The sequence below is a fragment of the Xenopus laevis genome, chromosome 6L, assembly GCF_017654675.1.
Source record: "Xenopus laevis strain J_2021 chromosome 6L, Xenopus_laevis_v10.1, whole genome shotgun sequence".
NCBI lineage: Eukaryota > Metazoa > Chordata > Amphibia > Anura > Pipidae > Xenopus > Xenopus laevis.
In genome coordinates this window covers 104,770,139-104,791,814 of record NC_054381.1, presented here as the reverse complement: position 1 = coordinate 104,791,814, position 21,676 = coordinate 104,770,139, and the positions used below count along the sequence as shown (strand labels likewise).

General features: G+C 36.5%; 1 protein-coding gene across 3 annotated transcripts in view; it reads left to right on the top strand.

The window, feature by feature from the left end:
- Positions 1-21,676, top strand: part of znf236.L (zinc finger protein 236 L homeolog) — an 81,234-nt gene that overhangs the window by 57,231 nt on the left and 2,327 nt on the right. For 2 of the 3 annotated variants that reach the window (XM_018267842.2, XM_018267843.2), the window contains 11 exons: positions 2,908-3,011; positions 6,503-6,913; positions 7,867-8,012; positions 8,128-8,371; positions 9,156-9,335; positions 9,442-9,600; positions 11,857-12,041; positions 14,889-15,014; positions 16,928-17,122; positions 17,219-17,348; positions 21,313-21,489. In XM_018267842.2, coding sequence (XP_018123331.1) covers positions 2,908-3,011; positions 6,503-6,913; positions 7,867-8,012; positions 8,128-8,371; positions 9,156-9,335; positions 9,442-9,600; positions 11,857-12,041; positions 14,889-15,014; positions 16,928-17,122; positions 17,219-17,348; positions 21,313-21,489 — 2,057 coding nt within the window. Of the gene's footprint in view, positions 1-2,907; positions 3,012-6,502; positions 6,914-7,866; positions 8,013-8,127; positions 8,372-9,155; positions 9,336-9,441; positions 9,601-11,856; positions 12,078-14,888; positions 15,017-16,927; positions 17,123-17,218; positions 17,349-21,312; positions 21,490-21,676 lie in introns of those variants that run through there. The other variant, XM_041566347.1, reaches the window with a different exon arrangement.

Here is a 21,676-nt window from a genome sequence, read left to right as displayed (position 1 = left end):
AAAAAAACGTCGAAATTCGACCATCGAATAGGGTAGTCCGACATTCGACGTCAAAGGATTTTTAAGATCGTACGATCTTACTTTGAATCGAACGATCGTACGATTTTACCAAAAAATCCTTCAACTTCTCAAAACTGGCTATAGATTCTAGGAGGTCCCCATAGGCTAACATAGCAATTCGGCAGGTTTAAGGTGGCGAAGTGTCGGAGTTTTTTAAAGAGACAGTACTCGAAAATTACTTCGAAATTCGAAAATTCACTTCAACCTTTGATAAATCTGCCCCATAATGTACAACATTTCTAGCCTACTTCTTTGGTTAAGCTTTAGTTCTCCTTTAAAGGGACAATAAATTAGACTGAGCTGGAGAAACCTTACCCTACTTTTGTATTGCCCCCTCCTTGCTTTCATACCAGCTACATATGAAATTAAAATGCTGCCTGGTTTAATCATAATTAGAAAACATCCTACAGCCACCTAAATTAAATTATACTTAGCGATGCAATATTGGCCTTTCATATATGGCTGTATTAAAAGGGGACAGATGGAATCAAGAGTTTAAAATAATCTCATTAAAATATTGGTAAAACAAGCCATTTATCATAATGTATCTAGATGAAGCTGCCCAGACACAGCTGATTTTATTGATATTTGACTGTCTGGTCAACGGTCAGACCACTGCTCAGAAGTTCACATTGATTGTGTTTCCGGTTAACCAACCAATGACTCCATACATACACAAATGATAGCAATTTGCCATATTTTTAGGCACTACAGCGATTTCAATGACAAGAAACCTGTAACTATTTTAAAGCTGGAAAAAATATGCATACATAAACATGAAATCCATTCCCAGGCCCAAGGAACATTTTCCTCAAATTGAGCTGTTTTAGGAAATGTCACAAGAGTATCCCTCATGCCTTCCTGTCTTAAGGCATATGTCTGCTTTTCTGTGTATCATTACCTGTAAAACAGCAAATGGTGAATTCTTTAGTTGGAGAATTATGGAAAGTGAACCTACAGAGTATTCTTTCTCCACCAAGCATTTGCTGCAAAAAGTACAATGAACAATTTTGCCGCCTTAACAATGCAAATATTATGAAAATTGTTGTTGTGTTGAGAGGCTTTTTTTTTCACATTTGTTTTAGTAACATAAATAATGCATTAGCTTAGAAGATGATTTTTGTTTAGCAGTGAAAATGTGTAAATGTTTTCCTAAAACATTCACCTCACAGTATGTTAATCCAAGATGGTAACAAAACATAATTAAGCTAGCAATTTGCCAAGCGAACGCATCTGATTACATCTCCATCTCAAAAGCAGCACTCTCAAAATAAACATGCATCACTATTACAGATCATTATGAGAGCGAGTTGTCGTGTTCTCTGCTCTCTGTAGAATTTAAACCTGGCAGTGTTTTAAATAAAAATGTCCAATAGGGGGATCTCTTTATTCACTGAGAAAATAAATATAGTAAATGATATATACATGAACTTTTGTTAACGTTTGGAGTTGCTATACAGCATTAAAAAGAGTGTTTCTGGTTTATTTTGCTAGTAAATTTTGATATAAAATTTAATATGTACTATAGGGCTCATATTATTGTTTTTTGGTCGTTAATTGTTTTGTAGTTGCATTTTTATCTTGGAATTACTTTTGTATTTTATTTTAAAATAGATTAACTTTTTAATCTTGAGTTGCTTGTAACCTTGAAATTAAGATTTAAATGTAGCATAGTTTATAATGCTCAAATTATTGGTCATTTATTGAATAAAATTGTTTGGTTGTTGAAGTCTTGCAATTAAATCTCAGAAGGTTTTATTACATTCATAAGATTAATCTTTACTTTTTTAATATGTTTTAATGTTCCACGTAAAATATGTAATAATTTCTGCTCTGTGCATTGGGCGTCTGCACTCGATTCTTTAGCCGCAAGAGCTCTCTGCTTCTATTGATGCAGAGCTATAGTGCCTGGTTAGGAGGAGGAAGGTTCCCCTGTGTCAATGGGTGCAGCAGTGCCTATTTTGGAATGGAAGATAGGAAGAACTGAGTAGCACAGCATGCAACTATATGGAAGTGCAAAGAGCACATTTTGACACAATGTACCTTTAAAGGACATGTAAAGCCTACATTTTAATACAATGTATATGTTGGGCATATCTTCCCCACCCAAGCAAAATCATTTGTACTGCATATACCCCCTCCATTTGCAAGCGCCATCACATTTTCCTAAATCAAATAGCAGCTTTCACCTGGCGGCCATTTTCCCTCTGACACATCATCAGTAACATTGACATCTGCAAATAAGACATGTATGCTGTAAAGTTCATGCAATGCAGAATGCAGGTTTATACAGCCACAATATACTTTGATAAAAAGTTCTGCTTGGATTGAGCACTTTAATGGTTAAGCTGAGCTCCAGAGAGGTGGTTAGGAGAAAAAAATAGGATCAGACAACTAGAGTTTATGTGGGAGCCAGCAATGCTATCTCTTCATTGGCTGTTAGACTGGAGGACGTGTTTAGTAATCTGAGCTGAGAAGAACTGAGCATGCTCATAAACCAACAGACAACGTAATTTCATTAGGGAGGGCAGAGTGGGTTAGAGGAGTAGAAGGATTTCTAAGTGATTAAGGGGATGCTGCAGCCGTACTGTTAACCTTTTAACAATCAGTGGCAGTTATCTAAAGATTTCAAAGAGGTTGTTCGCTGATTATATTTTTGTGGGGGGGGGTTACATGTCCTTTTAATGAAAATGGTTTTAGACACAACTCACTGTGGGGAAAAGCAAGTTGAGGACTGCCCTTGCAAATATAAATGACCCCTACTTTTTTGTTACTACATCATCCATTGGGATTTAGTCAGAAACATTTATAAACATATTTAAAGATGATTTGCTTTATTTAATTTAGGCATATCCGCATCCATACGGGTGAAAAACCTTTCAAATGTGATGAATGTGGAAAGAGTTTCACCGTCAAATCAACTCTGGATTCTCACGTGAAAACACATGCAGGTTAGTGGTAAATTATATAATTTAATAATACCGGTAATAACATTATATAATAATATTTATATAAGTGTAAATTATTGTAGCTTTCATTTTATATTAAGCATATTATTTCCTAATAAAACTGATGGCTTTTATAAATATTATTTGCTGCTGTAAAAGCTCTGTATGCATTATTCAGCTGTGCTACATACTCCAAATGGATTTTATATGTGGTCTCTATTAATGGACAAGTTAATAGCCCTTTCTTATATAAAGTCACCTCTACACTTTTAATAGGGGACACATTTAAGATAGACATTGGTTCTCATGGTTGGAAATGTGCACACCTTCTTCTCCCCTTCCCCTTCCCCTACATCAAATTTCATGTTGTTGTTTTTTTTAACTGTTCATGTGCCACAGTGCCCATCCTGAGCTCTACATTTTTGTTTAAATATTGTCTTTATTGATAAGTATCCAACCAGACACATTTTCTTATTCTTACATAGTTACATAGTTAAATTGGGTTGAAAAAAGACAAAGTCCATCAAGTTCAACCCCTCCAAATGAAAACCCATTCTTGAAGTGACAATAAATTATATATATATATATATATATATATATATATATATATATATATATATATATATATATATATATATATATATATATATATATATATATATATATATATACAATATATACACAGTAAACAATATTTCACTGTAACACTGCAGTGATATCACTTGCTATATAAATGATTGCCGGAAGTCATGACTGCACTTGTGGATGTGTCACGCTGTGTATCATCTGGGTGTTCTCTTTTTGTTTTGTTTTGAGTATTTAAGGACATTTGTAGAAAGTAGTTTATAAAAAAAATTAGGTCAGCCATTTTTTGGGGGGCATTCTGGGAGTTATCTTTGGCTATTATCAAGCTTTTATGGAGATATAAAAATGTTTGCAACATTGCATCAGATCCAACTATGTAGTAAAGCAAAAAAATCTAAGTGAAATCGTTGAGTCCTTGCTATTCTAGAGACTTGCTATAGTCAGAGCTTCATGAATCACTAATTTTAACTTCTCTGTCCGCATCACTCATAACTTAAAATATACATTTTAAGTTATCCCCATTTTCCACGCTGAATCGATGGGGTGAGATTTTCTGTGACAGAAAGTTGTTTGTGAGCCTGCTATTAGATCTTTTGATTGTTTGGCTGCACCTCTGACACATTTGCGGTTCAATACCCATTAAGGGATTAGATCCTATTGATGGCTTACTTCTAGACTGGCTGCTGGTAAACCTGAGGATTGTATAATTAGACCAATAAACATTCACTTTGATTTTTGAGAGGTGATAATGTGTAAGCGCTGAGGATAACTTAAGCACTCAATTAAAATTGATTTGTCTATGCTTCTAAGTTTAAAAAGCAAGCTTTTTAAAAAAAGGACACAAGAATCAGGATGTGACAGGCCATTGTTTTGTAAGATTTGCTAATAAACAGATATACTTCTCCAATAAAGCTAAATGATTAATGTTGTTTATCTTTTATGCTCTTCTTCACTGCCATTTTTATGCTTGTCGATAACTTTTACACGCCCCGCTCTAACCTGACTCATTAAGCTTAACTTGTTTACTTTGTGGCTTTTGTGGCTGCTGAACACTAAAGTTGTATCCCATTGGTTTCCAATTAATGTTTTTTTTTTAAATTAATGTTAAAATTAGCTTCATGAAAATATAGTTCTCTTAGTGACAGATAAATTGAGTATTTAAGGGCAGAGACACACGGTCAGATTCGGAGAGATTAGTCGTCTGGTGACAAATCTCAACTTCTTCGGGGCAACTAATCTCCCCAAACTGCCTTCCCTCCAGCTAGAATGAAAATCGCCGGCGGGATAGCAATCTGAGCGCTTCATTTTCTTCATCGATCCGAGTGCCATCCCGTCGACTATCTTCATTCTAGCCGGCGGGAAGGCAGTTCAGGGAGATTAGTCGCCCCAAAGAAGAGTAGATTTGTCGCCCAGAAGAAGAGGAGATTTGTCGTCCCGAAGAAGAGGAGATTTGTCGCCGGAGGTGCGTCTCTGCCTTTATAGTCGCCAAGTAATTATGGCCTGTGTTACTAAGAGCACAACAGCACAAACCTGATTATTTCAGCATTTCTCTGTATTTATTTTAATCTATAGTGTGGAAAATGTAGGATGGCTTAAATTGCATGTATGTAAAACATATTATACGCATCGCTGTACAATTTTGAAAATTACACAAAGGGAAGTCAACATTATAATAAAAAATAGTAAATAAATATATATATATATATATATATATATATATATATATATATATATATATATATATATATATATATATATATATATATACACACACACAGTTCAGGCTGTGGTGCACTCCAATCCAGCAGAGTTTTACTACCTGGGTGCTGTCATATACAAGCAAAGTGAAGTTTATATATATATATATATATATATATATATACACATACATATACAGTGATTAGATGCCATGTGATTTGACAGGCACAAATAGGAAAGCAAAGTGCACAAAGGTTTGGGCATTGGCCCTTTAGTAAGGGCCAGGTTATGGCATAGGGGCTGATTCTCTGCCTGTGCCGAGACAATACATTATCAGTTAGCGTTTACTGATCCAGTGCAGCTGGAATTATAAATACAAAACATTTGACTGGTAGACCAGTTTAATTACTTTTAATAACTAATGGGATCCGATGCTCTTTTATTTTTTCTGACAGTACTAGAACAGTAAAAGTCAAGCTTCATTGTTGTGGGTTACTGAACCCTTTATCCAGAAACCCATTATCCAGAAAGCTCTGTATTACAGGATGGCCATCCACCATAGATTTAATGTAATAATGAAACAGTACCTTGTACTTAAAAGTAACAAGCTACATGAATTCATAATGGCTGACAAAACAATCCTATTGTTTTTATTTAATGTTTGAATGCTTTTTAGCAGAATTAAGATCTCCTATGTGGAAAATCCCAGATCCCAAGTATCCCGTATAAAGGATCCTATACCTGTATCACATGTATCACCTGTATTCTATATAGTTCTAACAACGTATTAGATAGCAAATACGTGTTTACCCCAAATCTCACCTAAATGACCTGCAAGGCTGGGCCTTCCCGGAGCATATAGTAGTGTGAAACAGCAGTCGTTAATTAATTCCAGTATTAATTCCACTGTAACTGGCCTTCAGTGTGCACTTACTTCAGTCACTTCTACAGGCCCCAGAGTTTGGCATGCAAGAGAGGGTGATCTCATTGTTTTTATTTTTTCTAACCTTTTTTGTAATATTTTTTCATATTTGTTCTCCTTATAGTCAGTAGCCTTTTGAATAAAATAAGTATTTTCACCATTACAACAAGCTATAGGCAGAATTGTACCTTGGGGAATTAAATCAGAATCTTTAGTTTAGAGTTGCATATTCTTCTTTGTACATAGAGTTTGCCTTTTTTAGCCCTTAACACATGTTTACATTTTTTAGGGCAAAAACTGTTTGGCTGTCATGTCTGCAGCAATTCTTTTTCAACCAAGGGAAGCCTGAAAGTTCACATGCGTCTGCATACAGGTGCAAAACCATTCAAGTGCCCTCACTGTGATATGCGCTTCCGAACGTCTGGCCGCAGGAAAACTCATATTCAATGTCATTACAAAGCCGATGCCAAAAAAATGAGGAAGCATGTTGTACGCAGGCATCTTTCTCAAGTTGTTGCACCCCCATCAAGTGCCACAACTACAACAACTGACTCACTGCAGCCGATAAACCTGCTTAACACGTCAGCCACAGACCCCAGTGTCTTCATCACTAATAGTTCTGTTCTATCAAGCCAGTTTGATCAAAGCCTGCTTCAGCAGGGACTCGTTGGGCAAGCAATTCTCCCGGCTTCTGTATCAGGTAAGCAGATAGCCCTAAAAACTTTGTGCTGTACTTTGAATTGAAATCTAAGCAGAAATAACGACATTATTATTTTCTATGTGTGAACGTTTTACTAATTTTGAAGTATAAAGTGTAATTTTTCACCTTCTGAAACAGCTGGGGGGGTCAACGACCCTGTAAACTGGTCTAAATTGATACATTTAGTTAATACGTTTGTTGGCTTTGTCCCTGCTGAGCAGAATCTCTGCGTTTCATTAAAGGCAGCTGTTAGAATTGATACAATAGTTGCTAATATTCCAGAGATGCTGCTGAGAAATGTATCAACTAAATGTTGCAAAATTGTAACAGACTCTGCACCTGAATTACTGAGCTGCCAGACTCAAACACCAGAGACAGGGACATTCAACTTTAAACTTAGATTTTGGAAAACCAGTAAAAAATAAATAATGGAAAGTAATTTCTGGGGCAAAATTTAAAACTACTCAATTGAAAAAAGTGTTTGTAACTGGATATCTATATTTAAGAGCAAGATCAATATGGTCACCTTTTGATGACATTTGAATTTTGTTGCCTAGGTACCAGTAAATTCGACCACCCTAATGCATACCTGCCCAGAATCCCATAGTGAAAAAAGGCACAACTTGTATTTATTAATATTTTCAAATTTCTATAGCGTTACGTTACTTATTACTTACTTATTAATGTGCATTATTTCCTGGGACTATATCATGCCCTTGTTATGTAACAAAAATATTATATTTCTAACTATAATATTATGTGCAGGCTATTCAGCATTAGTTGCAATATATATGGGAGAGTTAATGAGGCAGAATGTCATGTTTTGCTGAAGAATAAGAAAGGTTGCAGAAAAAGTGTTGTTTGTGCATTAGCTGCTTAGAGAGCACATAATCATTTTTTAGGCTTATAATGAAGTTTGTTTTATTTGTTTCTTTCCCCATATATCTCTACAGCTGGTGGGGATTTAACAGTATCTCTCTCAGATGGTAGCTTGGCCACACTGGAAGGAATTCAGTTACAGCTCGATGCCAACCTTGTTGGACAGAATGTTCAGATTTCTGGCATTGATGCTACAAGCATAAACAACATAACACTACAGGTAGCAATATATTGCCATATGCCACCATAAGTAAAGTTATAAGCAATTCATGTAAGACCAATAATAAAAGACTACTCTATAAATGTTTTCCTGTCATTCTCTTTGGACCTGCTAGATCGATCCCAGCCTTTTGCAGCAAACTCTTCAGCACACCAGTATAATTCCCCAGCAGATTCCTGGAGTTCCCAATATAGCCCAGCCAACCAGCAGCTTGCAGACCAGTGACAACTCTGTACCACCTAATGTTGTAATTCAGCCTATAGCAAGCCTGTCTCTACAGCCTGCCACATCCTCATCTTCCAGACTGACAATAGGACCTATGGCTGAGCAGGAGTCAGTGTTAAGCTCCAGCAATACATGTAAGTTTTTGCAACACCCTCAAAGCACAAAGCTGACTCCATTATTTCATAACTGTGAAACATTAGCTACAATCTGATTATTTCCTAAGAAATAGCTTTCCTACCCAGTTAACATTTGTTGCAAGGTTTGTTTGAAGGTGTCATTTCAGGTATGCAGCTTAGTATGCATTTGAGCATCCATTTCACAGGTCATTTAGCCAGAAACTATGGGGAAAAGTGCAGGACTGTGACTTAAGGCAGTTCAAAAGCACTACAGTGCAAAAAGTACTGTATGTAGCCACCAAAACCAAAAGAAGGGACGGCGGGAGCTTGGGTGCCTGCTTCTTTTTTCCTCTAAGAGTCTGTGCGCTCATTTGTCACTGAAGTTTCAGTTCCGGTAGAGCTGCACAGGGACTGGATATGTGAAGTTTGGACTTCCCCTCCAGCCTATCCAATCCAATGCAGCTTTACCAGTACTTACCGTGACAAATGAGCACAGAAACAGCTCTTAGAGAAAAAATGAAGAAGGTCCTCCCTTCTGAAGTGTGCAGCTCACTGACAGCAGAGGGCCCGGCTAATTCAAGTAAGTGCAGCATGGCTGATGGTGGCCCTCCATATGGACAAATTAGACTTTGGGAGTCTTACACAGTATTATGCTTAGGGTCTGTTGGTCCTGCCACTAAAGCTGATTTGATTGGATTCGTATCTGTTGGCCTTTTATGGTTTCATTGGGTATATGTGGAGGAATAAAAAGGAATAAGTCACACTTGGATAATTATTTCATTGTCTCTTTTTTCCTGTTCAGCTGGCCAAGATCTTTCTCATGTGATGGCTTCCCAAGGCTTGGTGCCTCAATCTAATGGACAACATGAGATCACACTGACCATTAATAACTCTAGTCTGAGCCACGTGCTGGCTCATGCTACAGGTTCTACGCCTACAACTTCCACAGGATCACCGCAAGAAATAACACTTACAATATCTGGTTAGTTAAACACCATTACACACGTGCATACTTACTCTTTTTCCTCAAAATAGAAACAGTCACCTAGTGTCACCTCTATATTCAAATGTTATATCTACTCTGTTAGGTCAAGATATCATGCAGCTTGGACCTTCAGGAAACAATGATCTGAATGGGAATCTGAGACTAAACACACCAGCAATTACAAATCCGGCACCCGAGACCTCTTTATCATTAAGCAATGATCAAATACTGTCACAAGCCAATACTCTGACAACTACCTCAGGTAACTTAGTTCATCCATTTCTAGTGTTGTTGCTTTGCTTTATATTTAACTAAAATTCACAATAAGCATATTTGTAGAGACTATGATCAGAACACTCTCTGCCCCACCAAGTTGCTTATCTGCTGGGATATTGCATATTTCATAGTTACTTCTTGTAGGTGTCTCTAAGTTAAAACAACAGGAGTAGCTTTCTTTGAATTGAAAAAATACATTAAATACAAATGCAATATGCATGAAAATGCTATTTCTTGTTTTCACTAAGGAAAACAGTTTTTGAATCACCAGGTGACCTTTTGTTTCTGGAAAACGAAACATAAAGCTACAGAGTACAACAAAAAGAAAGAAAAAAACATTAATTCCTTAAAAATATGATTTTGAATTTTAAAAAACTGCAACTTTGTAAGCAACAAAGAATTAACAGTGCTAGTCCAGGAATCATCATGTATATGATATACATATACAGTGATGTCTTAAGGTTTATGCTCTTCATCCACAAATTTAGCAAACTATACATTTGTATTGTGCTTTTTTTGTGATTATAATAATTTTGTAAGAACTCATTCATTTATTCAGTCTGCCCATACATTTGTTCCTCAAAGACAAGCATTAACCCGCTTACACAATGTTATCATCTGTGAACTTTACTTAAAGGGGTGGGTCATCTCTAAGTTAACATTTAGTATGTTATATAATGGCTTATTCTAAGCAACTTTTCAATTAGCCTTCATTTTTTCTTTTTATAGTTTTTGAATTATTTGCCTTCTCCTTCTGACTCTTTCTAGCTTTCAAATGGGGGTCACTGACCCCATCTAAAAAAACAAACAAATGCTCTGTAAAGCTACAAATGTATTGTTATTGCTACTTTTTATTACTCCTCTTACTATTCAGGCCTCTCCTATTTATATTCCAGTCTCTTATTCAAGTCAATGCATGGTTGCTAGGGTAATTTGGACCCTGGCTGCCAGTTTTCTGAAATTGTAAACTGGATAGCTACTGAATAAAAAGCTAAATAACTCAAACACACAAATAATAATAAAAAACAATTGTACATTATCTCAGAATATCATTTTCTACATGATACTAAAAGTTAATTTAAAGGTGAACAGCAGCTTTTTGTTTTTAGGGACGATGATAGGAATTTAAAGGAGAAATCAACCTGTGGGGAATCCCAGTTAGCTGGGGGGTAGTTAGCCTGGGGGGGAGGAGGGAGGGAGGTCTTCTTTGGGTGGAGGGTACTGGGTTTTTTCCCCACAGGTTGATTTCTCCTTTAAGCTCAGCTCAGTTCCCATCTCTGCCTTAAGGCCCAGACCACAGGGGTGAAAAGAGTGATCTTTAATCGTTTAAAGGAGAATTAAAGCTTAACTCAAGAAGTAGACTAGAAATGTTGTAAATTATGGTTTAGGCTTCTGTACCAGCCCAAGGCAACAACAACCCTTTAGCAGGGAAGATCTGTGTCTCCAAAGATGCCCCTGTAGCTCCCCATCTTCTTTTCACTGCACATGCTCTGTGCTGCTGTCACTTACTTAGCTTAGGGACAGACTCAAAATATACTGTACACATAGAATACAAATCTCACAATATAAGGCTGATTAGTAATTAATACAGATAATTACTACATGGCAGCCCAGAAACCAGTGCAACTAGCATCATAATTTCAAAACCGGCCTTGTAGCATCAGCTTATATTACAGGACAACCTCATTTTCTGCTTGATAATTTGTGATGACCCCTAAGCTTAGCTTCTCAACAGCTGCTCAGAGCCCACTGAGCATGTGAGTGTTGCAGACACTTTCCAAGATGGTGAGCCCCTGTGACAAGTTTAAGTCCAGGATCATTGCTGCTATTGAGAAGCTGACATTTTAGGCTGGTGCAATAAGTTCAGTATATAAAATGTGACATTTTTTAGCCACATTCATTTTTAGAGTTTAGTCCTCTGTAAAGTGATTGCAGAATAAGCACAGTGACTTGGGGCATTTTGTCAACATATGACATTGCAGCTATGTTTTGACATGTATTGTATGGGACATTGACTGCCACTGTCATTGTGGAGCAGTGCTGTCACTGATAACAGTGAGACTGGGTGTTTTACCACGTGTGTGTGTTTGAGCACAACAGCAGCAAAATTGTCACACGTCCCACAGATTTGATAGATGTGCCACATCGATATGCAATGTTGTTTACCATATGGCATTGGCACATAGACTAATGATAGTTTATGTTGATCATCTGTTTGGTATGCTTTGTATATTTGTTGCAGAATTAACAACATCATCTGGCAGCCTTCCCTGCACAACATCAATATCACAAACCCCTGTTTCTACTCAGAATTTAGTCATGTCTTCTGGAATGGGAGGTGACGGTAGTGTCACGCTAACACTAACGGACACACAGAGCATGCTGTCTGGAGGTCTCGATGCTGTGACTCTCAATATCACCTCGCAGGTACCGATTCATTTGAGAAAAAAATGACATGCATTGGTATGTAAATTTGCTTTCATAAATTAAACTATGTTTATTTATATTTATGCAAGAAATTGAAGTGACTCGAGCTTTACACTTTTTTTTTACATAATAAAATACAATAAGGATTGTGACGTTTGGCCATTTTCTGATCCTGTTCCAGAATTAGAACTTGTATGTACTCAGAAAGGGCCAAGTCCCCGTGGGAGGTATTTTTCTATAGCTGGCAAAATATGCTATTTTATCCTAACAGTAAACAGTATAAGTACCTAATCATTTTGTATTGCACACGGCAAGTATTTCTTAGAAGCTAGTGCTCAGAACCAATCTAGTTTGCTCAGCCATTAACTTGAAGAGCTGCAAATAACATTTACATCCCAGAAGAGCTCACAAATTGGAGTCCAGGCCTTTTAAAATTATTAATATGCCTCACTTGCGTCTCGTTTTCTCTCCTTTTATATCATACGGTTACTTTTCATGTAACAGTTTGGATTTTGTTAATGTAAAATAAAATCGAGAGATTATAGTAAAACATTGACTGAACATAAATTAATTGTTCAATGTGTCCCAGAAATAAAATTTCCAAGGCACAGCTTGCATGGTTTCCTTTCTAGTAAGCCTTCTTAAGGGCTCTTACAGGCAGGGGAGTGCAGGAGTAGATGTACTGAATTCTTTTCAATGGGGCTGTACTCAGACGCATGTAAGCGACGAACGCAGGTTGGGACGCAGCATGTTGCATTTTTCCTGCGTTCGGCGCTTACATGCATCTGTGTGAGTACAGCCACATTGAAAAGAATTCAGTGCATCTACTCCTGCGCTCCCCTGCAGCTGAACGAATGAAACTGGAACGCAGGGGAGCGCAGCTAAAGATGCTCATAAGAACCCTAAATGAAATCCTAGTCTCCGAGCAGCTGAACACATTAGCGCTAATTAAAGTGGCTTGTGGGTAAAAGCAATTGATTAAACTTTAATTGCATCTAATGTGGTAAACATATAATATGGAAAGAGAGGATATTGTATCAGGTGGGAAAGTGGCAAACATCTCCCCATTTTTAGGTTAACAAAATGCAATGGTGGAAAAACCTACAAAATGCTGTCTTGTACAGTGCAGTACAGTATTTCTCTCAAACTATAACTGCAGTAACTTATAACTCACTTTTTAAATGTATAGTGGCATTGTAAAAGTATTATTCCCAAGGATAATTTTTCCCCCTGATGTCTTCTGTTAAACAGACCCTGGGTGCATATTCGAAAAAAGCAAGGCTCTAAACATAATTAAGCAGGAGCCATGTTTCAGTCTCAGCAGGTTTAGACAAGCTAATGCTTATTTTCTGAACATAGCATTTTACAGTCATTATGGCAAAAGCAATTTGTTGTTGCTAAGGGATGGAGGAAAACGCCATGCTCTACAAAACTGATTAATATAACATAATTAATGAACTGCACTGTTCAATAAAATTATATTCATTACTTCAATTACTTTGATTTTAAATAACAAACATGTTTAACCTGTACCCCACTGATTTGTTTTCCCATTAAGCCATCACAAGAAGCAAAGGGATTAATGCTAGTGATCTCTGACTTACTTTAGAAATGACTGTACACATATATTTTGAGAATATTATGATGCACTTGTACATCCAACCTGCGAATATTTACTATAATAACATAAGGATTTAATGAAGATTTGAATGTAAAAACTGCTACTAAACCAATACAACAAACATAAAGGTTTTTTCCCCCCTCACAGTTCCAGCATAATTACGGCTGTGAGATGGCTGTGGCAGATGCATTAAAACGTGAAATTGCGGAACACGAATCAAATGCAGTTGGTCTTGTAAACAGTGCTACGTGATGTCAGTAAAACGTGTATTAGACAAAATAATTGATTTCCTTTGTAAGCTATAAAAAATATTAAAGTCACGTTGGAATTTTTACGACCTGTGTAAAAGCACTCGGAGCGCAACTATATATGATTATAGAACACTTCTGTCACTCTTATATATGCACGATCTTGTAATGGGTACAATTTACCCTCTTTTATAAAGTATAAGGACCTTTAGAAGTCACTAAGCAGTCCCATATCCAGGTATACAGGTTGTACCATACCATATACAGGACATGTAACTCCAAGGTGACTTCTGTTTTTGTTTTAATGTAGTGTTCTTATATTAAAACAATTGTTAATTATTTAAATATGGCGGCTGTTGTCACAGTCACAGTGTGCTTTCTGCTCTCACAGTCCCCCCATAGTAGCTATGACAGATGTTGCTCTCTCAGTTCATTACATTGTCTGTTCTTTTTTTTTATTTAAATGATAACATGTAATATGATTTAAAAGGCAAATTGTGGAGAAGTATTAAAAAGCACTGCACTTTGTTTTTTATTATATACTAGACATTAAGCCCATTAAATTAACGGGCGCTAGAACATATCCGTGGGGCACATGCGCAGTAGCGAAATCCCACTGACACAGGGACTGTACGCAGAGACACTTCAACTTTATTATATAGGATTTCTTATTGGCCTATTACAATTTATCCAACTTCTTCAAGCTAATCGATTTATGTTGCTTGCTACGGTTTACATCAACCTGCTACTGTATATCACCATAAATCGTCCAGTGATATAAACAGTAGTTTTTAGGATGTAAGATCATTGTGGTCTAAACATTCTAAAGATAGAAGATAAGCCAGTTTTAACACATTCTCACAGGCCTTCCATTTCAGTCTGTATATTGTTCATTTCAAACCACAAAATGCACTTGTGAGCATTTACATTCTATCATGTGAAAATGTGCTTATGTTAAATATGCTTACTTTCTATTAGGCTCAGCAGTTCCCTGGAATCCTTTCTGATAGTAGTTTGTCTGGACCAAATGGAGCAGGCCCCCAGCAGGTCATTTTGGTGAGCCATGCGGCACAGCCATCAAGCGCCAGTGAGCTTGGTTACCAGGTACTAGATTTGCTCGATTTATGCTAAATAAAAGAAACTTTTATTAATATTAATTATATTCTAAAGCTAATATGTGAACATGGGATTGACCTGTCCTAGTCATTAACTGAACAGACAGATTGGTGCTTCCTTCAAGAAAATATAGTCAGTATAAGTTTGTGTGAATGTATTCCAGCATAGCTGCCTTGCATTGAATACAGCTACAGCCTCTTGATCCAAATTCCCTCTTACATATCTTTCAGGAAAGGGGCTCATGGTATTATTCACAGATTCATTTGTTGTTAGTCAATGTAGATAACTACCCATGTATAGACACCTTTTCTGCAGTATTCATTGCATCTCAACATTCACTAGACCAGGAGTGCCTATACTTTACCCATGCGAGGTCTACTTTTAGGGATGTTGTCCCATTATGATCTACATCCATAAAAGTATTATTAGCATTCTGTTACATTGAAAATATTACTTAAATATTGACTTATTAGAAAATGTATATTGCTATATTTAACAAATAACGATTTCTTATGTAACCTTAGTAATAAAAAAATATCTGAATGTAAACCATGAAATATGAGGGTGATTTAGACAAGCTGTTTGTTGAGATCTACTGTCTCTTGAGATCTACTGATCACCAGCTAAAGGTCTACTGGTAGATCCCGATCTACCTTTTGGGCACCCCTGCACTAGACAAATTAATCAAATACAACTTTAAATCTTAATATTTTCAAAGACAAGATACATTGCTAAAAAATAGTAACCTACTAACTGCCCAAGAAGTAAATGGTAGGCCAGTGAGCAAAGAGAGGAGAATAATTGCAAGGGGATGCTTAGGTCATTATGTTCTCCAGCAGAAGATGCATTTCATACAGGGGCTGCTTCCGTAATCCTATCTCACCATTGCATAGTGCAAATTTTTAATCATAAGACATTCCTAATATGAGTAACTGTTCTTACATTAAAAAATAAATTAAATAAAAAAAAGCTTCTGAAACAGTTAGTCTACATTACATTAATAAAATGGTTGGGGAGAGAAATGAACAGGGTGGAAACACATTAATTGCACATATAGTTTATGCATCTGAGCTGGATGTACATTTATTTCAGAAATTGCGGTAACTAAATTGGAAACAGTCTCTAGCATCTTTAATACGAGAAAGACACAGCCAGTATGTGTGGAGATGAAAAGACAAGAGTAGGAATTTTTTATGAACTGATGGCTGAAAGGAGACCATCACTGACAAACTGCATAAAGAGTTAGATGTAATGATGAAGATGATGAAAAAAGCATTGAGGCAAATTATTATTTACACCATATGGTATATGTAATTTACAACTGATGTTTACACTCTACTTAAAGGAATACTTTCATCAAAATATAATCACCCTGATGTAATATAATGCATTAAGTTTGCCCAGGAGCAGAAACCCATAACAACCAATAGGATGTTTGCTATTAAACAGGTGACCAGTAGATGCTACCTGTTGCAATGGGTTACCACACCGGGGCAAACAATGCAATTTATCGCATTACATACAGTAGCTATGTAAAAAACGTTTCAATGTTTTCGTGTAGCGATAAAGCCTTTCAAGGGGAATTGAATAGCTTTAAGATCTGCTTAAACGATCCATAAACTTGGGTATTAAACCAAATCCTTTATATTTGGATTTGCCAAATACAAACTCTTAATTGCTTATTCACATCTGATTCAATAATTGCATCAGTTTTTGACACATCATTCTTACTATATGCAGAAAGGTGGGGAGCCCTTCTCTGGGTTCTAGCATTGAAAGTTAAAAAAAGATTTACCGGTAGGTACTGCAACAGAGAGAAGATGGATATCACTATTGTCTCGTTTGCGACTGCGTCTTCCTATACGATATAGATTGAAATGTTCTGTCTGTAATGTCTCTAGGTTACTGGTGATGCACAAATTGAAAATAACAACCAAGCTGATAAGGAAGGGAGACTTCATCAGTGTTTTGAATGCAATCATTGCTTTCCGTCAGCTGCCATTCTGGCAGAGCACAACAAAGAAGCTCATGGCAAGGAGCGGATTCACGTTTGCCACCTCTGCAATAAAGCCTTTAAAAGAGCATCTCACCTAAAGGTAACAGGCTAAAGTTTTGACTTTGCCGTTTCTTCCTCATTCAACCCTTTTTCTGAAATATTGTGCACCTGGTACAATCCTTTTTGTTTCTCACAGGAGCACACGCAGACACACCAGCCTGGTCCATCACGAAGTTCGCAGATGCCAAAATTATTTAAATGTGATACATGTGACAAGGCATTTGCTAAGCCAAGTCAACTGGAAAGGCATAGTCGCATTCATACAGGTAATCATTGATGACTATGTTTTATAGAGCTTGTATTATCTGGTTGTATTTTATTTAAAATGAATAGCAGCACAATGATTTTTAAGTAAATTTAGACAAATAATAGACTCATAACTTCCTAACACATGTTAAAACAAATACCAACTATTTCTTGCCCTGCTCACTTTAAGAGATACTGACACTTGAAATTAAACTCTTTTTCACATCTATCATAATATTGCCTTTGAAAGCTTTGCCATAAAGTATTTGCCCAATGCTTTTACATTACCTGTCTGACTCCCTGTGATCGCCTATGAGGGGGCTGCCATATTTGTGCAGCAGGAGTCCGTTAGCATTAGAAACTTTAACTGACAGGCTGAGATGGGACAGTCAGGTTGGCAAAACAGTCAGGTTTAGAAACTTCAACTAACAATTGCTTACAAAAATAAACCTCTCAGCCAAAAACAATCAACATGACCTATAGTTAACTTTTAATATACATTCATATTTTAACTTTCCCCCATATGTAATAAAAGTCACTAAGTTTGCCCAAGAGCAGTAACCCATATCAACCAATAAGATGTTTGCTTTTAAACAGGTGACCAGTAAATGCTTCCTGCTGATTGGTTGCTATGGGTTACTGCACCCTAGGCAAACGAAGTGCCTTTTATTACATAACCACATATTGGTCTTGACTTTTGAGCATTGTACTATCAGACATCTCTTGAATTGAACAAAACAGAGTGGCAACAGATTAGAGCCTGGAACACCTATTAACTCATTGCTTTTGTTACAGTTCACTTCATATCCCTGCTCTGAGTATGTTCTGCGTCTTTGAGCTTCTTATAGGGAAATATATCTTTTTAAGTAGGTTTTAGCATTTTAGTATATAGGTTTTTGGACTGTCAAAATTAATTTTGAAAATGTAATTTAGGTATGTTTCTCTTTTAGAAGTTTTATGAGCTCAATATCTTTTAAAATACTTTATAGCTAGAATGCAAATATTACACGGTGCCATTCACAACCCATTCAGGCTATTTTCTGATAGAAGGGGATTTGACAATAGATCCAATATCATTACTTTATTTGCATTTCCTTTTTCTCACAGATCAATAATCTATAATGATTTCCAGGCACCAAGCCAGCTCTTTATAAGCAGAACCTCTCCATATGATGGTTCCACTAATAAACGTAAAGGGAACTATCTTGAGAATGTGAAATAAGCTTCAGCATACTTTAATCAGAAATGTTCTAAATACAATCAATTAAATATTTTGAACCATTTCTGAAACCATTTCTTCACTATTTTTCTCTCAGCATCTGTTTCACTTAATTCTGTCTTCATGCAGCAGTTGGGTGTCAGATATTCATTGACAGTTAGATCCAATTAACTCCACTTTCATCAAAAAAGATAACAGTGGTATGTCTTTCATTTCCCAGGAACATCTGAGTACTGGAGTGTTTTCTGAACAAAGATTTTTAGTGAAGCAGTATTAAATCAAATGTGAAAAACTCTGTGCAAAAATGTGGGTACTCTTGTAATATTGCTAATTTGAATGCACTGCTCAATACTGATTACTGGCAACACCAAATTGGTTGAATTAGCTTGTTAAGCCTTGAACTTTATAGCCAGGTGTGTCCAATCACGAGAAAATGTATTTAAGGTGGCCAATTGCAAGTTGTGCTTCTGTTTGACTCTCCTCTGAAGAGTGACAGCATGGGATCCTCAAACAACTCTCAAAAGATCTGAAAACAAGATTGTTCAGTATCATGGTTTAGGGGAAAGCTACAAAAAGCTATCTCAGAGGTTTAAACTGTCAATTTCAACTGTAAGGAATGGAATCAGGAAATGGAAGGCCACAGGCACAGTTGCTGTAAAACCCAGGTCTGGCAGGAAAAGAAAAATACAGGCGCGGCATATGCAGAGGATTGTGAGAATGGTTACAGACAACCAAAGATCACCTCCAAAGACCTGCAAGAACATCTTGCTGCAGATGGTGTATCTGTACCTCGTTCTACAATTCAGCGCAATGTGCACAAAGAACATAGTCCGCACTCTTGTGTACAAGAGCTGAAACGTTGAATAAACACAACTTTTTTTCACTTCACAAGACCTAAGAGTGCGGACTAGGTTTTGTTGCTATATATATATAGATAGATAGATAGATAGATAGATAGATAGATAGATATTTATTACATTTATAATACATACAGCAAGACCCACCTAAATAACAGAAATATAAAAAATTAGTTTATAGACAGGTTAGGCAGAATAATCTTTAGTCATGTTGCTGAGTAATTATGGATGATTTTCTTTTACCTTTGGCATTAACCAAAACCATGCCAGAATGGATTTGTATGTAGCTGCAATTTACTGTTTCTGAGGAACAACTACAAAGCCCTGAGCATCATTTGTATCTCTAAATACATTTTCTTGCTTTAAAACATCACAGTTGCCACCTGCTTTCATCTTCATATTAAATGCTGTGGACATGAAAGGAAAAGAAACATAGAGTTCACAGAGGAGTGAGGCAATCTTGCTGCAGTTTTTTGGGCAATTATGCACAATTTGGATCGTATTTGTTAATATTGGTTTAAATGGAAAAATATACTCTCTTTATAAGTTTACCTTCCTCTTATTTCCCTTTAATAGGCATCAGTCATTGAGGGCATATCATATTGTGTGCTTTAAAGATTCCTTCTAAGCATGTGGATATGAATAGGAGCTTCAGAAATACTTGCTTTGGTCGAGGCAATCTCTGTAGACTTCAATAGCATGAAAGAATCACTTTATAACCACAAAATGGTTAAATTGAATGGAGATGAGGATTTAGAATGCCCATATTTCCTTTCTTTTTTTGTAACAGCCAGTCATCACTTTTTTAATAGTCTTTAATTTAAAAATGTAAAAAAAAAGTTTTGAGGGGAAAAATTGCAGAAATAAGATAAAAAAAATTTGCATTTCACAATACAATATCATTCATTAGAATTATATTCCATATTGTTATTGCATATACTGCATGTTTTGAGCTCTTTTAAGGTGGCTATTTTATCAAAATTGATGGCTTTTTCAATTTTATGATATACATTTATAAAATCTGCGCAATTGTTGGAAAAAGAATGTGTATTTTTTTTCATGAATGTCTTTTATTAAATTCCTCTGTTAGTGCTCTACTTCACTTATTGTCACATCTACTTCACTACTGTCCTCCTGTAAATGAAGGTTTTCATTTATCCAGGCTATGATATAAGTCTAATGCAACTGGACTAGGAGGGCCTAGGGAGACCCGTCAGTAGACACTGGTTGGACCACATACATAAGCCAATAAATTGCCCATCTGAGGCTGAAAGGAGGAACCAGGATGGCAGTTTTTATTGGCCAGTGTATTACTGCTGTTTGTCCCCACAATATTAGCAGGAAAGCTGTTTTGTGTCTTTTGACACCCTTACTGTACAAAAGTGTTCTATTTCAGTTTTCCTGGCCTTTAAGATGACCATAGACATGCAGATTTTGTTCTTTGTGCAGGAAACTCTTGTTCGTATCAGTCTAACGATCTACCATTAACCATTCAGATTGAAATAAGTAGGAAAAACAAAATCAGACAAATGTTCTGGCCAGCAATCGTATGAAAGTTATGTTCGACAAATAATAGAGACAGTCACTCACTGACATACGGTAATCAGATCTTATCGTTAGCTGATATACATCTTTTAACCTGTCCGATCTACTATATGACTGATTGTCATGGTATGAAAAATGTTGGGACAATCCACACACGGTCTGAAAATCGTATGTATCTTGTTTCATAAGATTATATCTTTGCGTCTATGGTCAGGGGGGGTTAATGATAAGAAACCATTAAACTATACCAAGTATACTGTATTTGATTATGTTTCAATTACATGTAACTAATGACTTTGTTTTAAGGAGTATAGTCCCTAAAATTGTCTCTTTAACAAGTTATATGCATATATTTACATACAGGAGAACGTCCATTCCAGTGCACATTATGCGAAAAAGCATTTAACCAGAAAAGTGCGCTGCAGGTGCACATGAAGAAGCACACGGGTGAGAAGCCGTACAAATGTGACTATTGCTCCATGACCTTCACCCAGAAATGCAATATGAAACTGCATATGAAGCGCACCCATGCCTATCCTGGTGAGTATGTTGCAATGCTAGTATCTGTTTGCATTATACAGTATTTATTAGCAATGTTCCAGTAATGGCTTGCCTGAAGCCTATATCAGTGAGCAGGGGCTGCTCTGTCCATGTGAGGCTTATGCAGAACTAGCAATCAGGGTTGATTTTGGGTACATTGACTTCACCCATATCAGAAATATGCCAG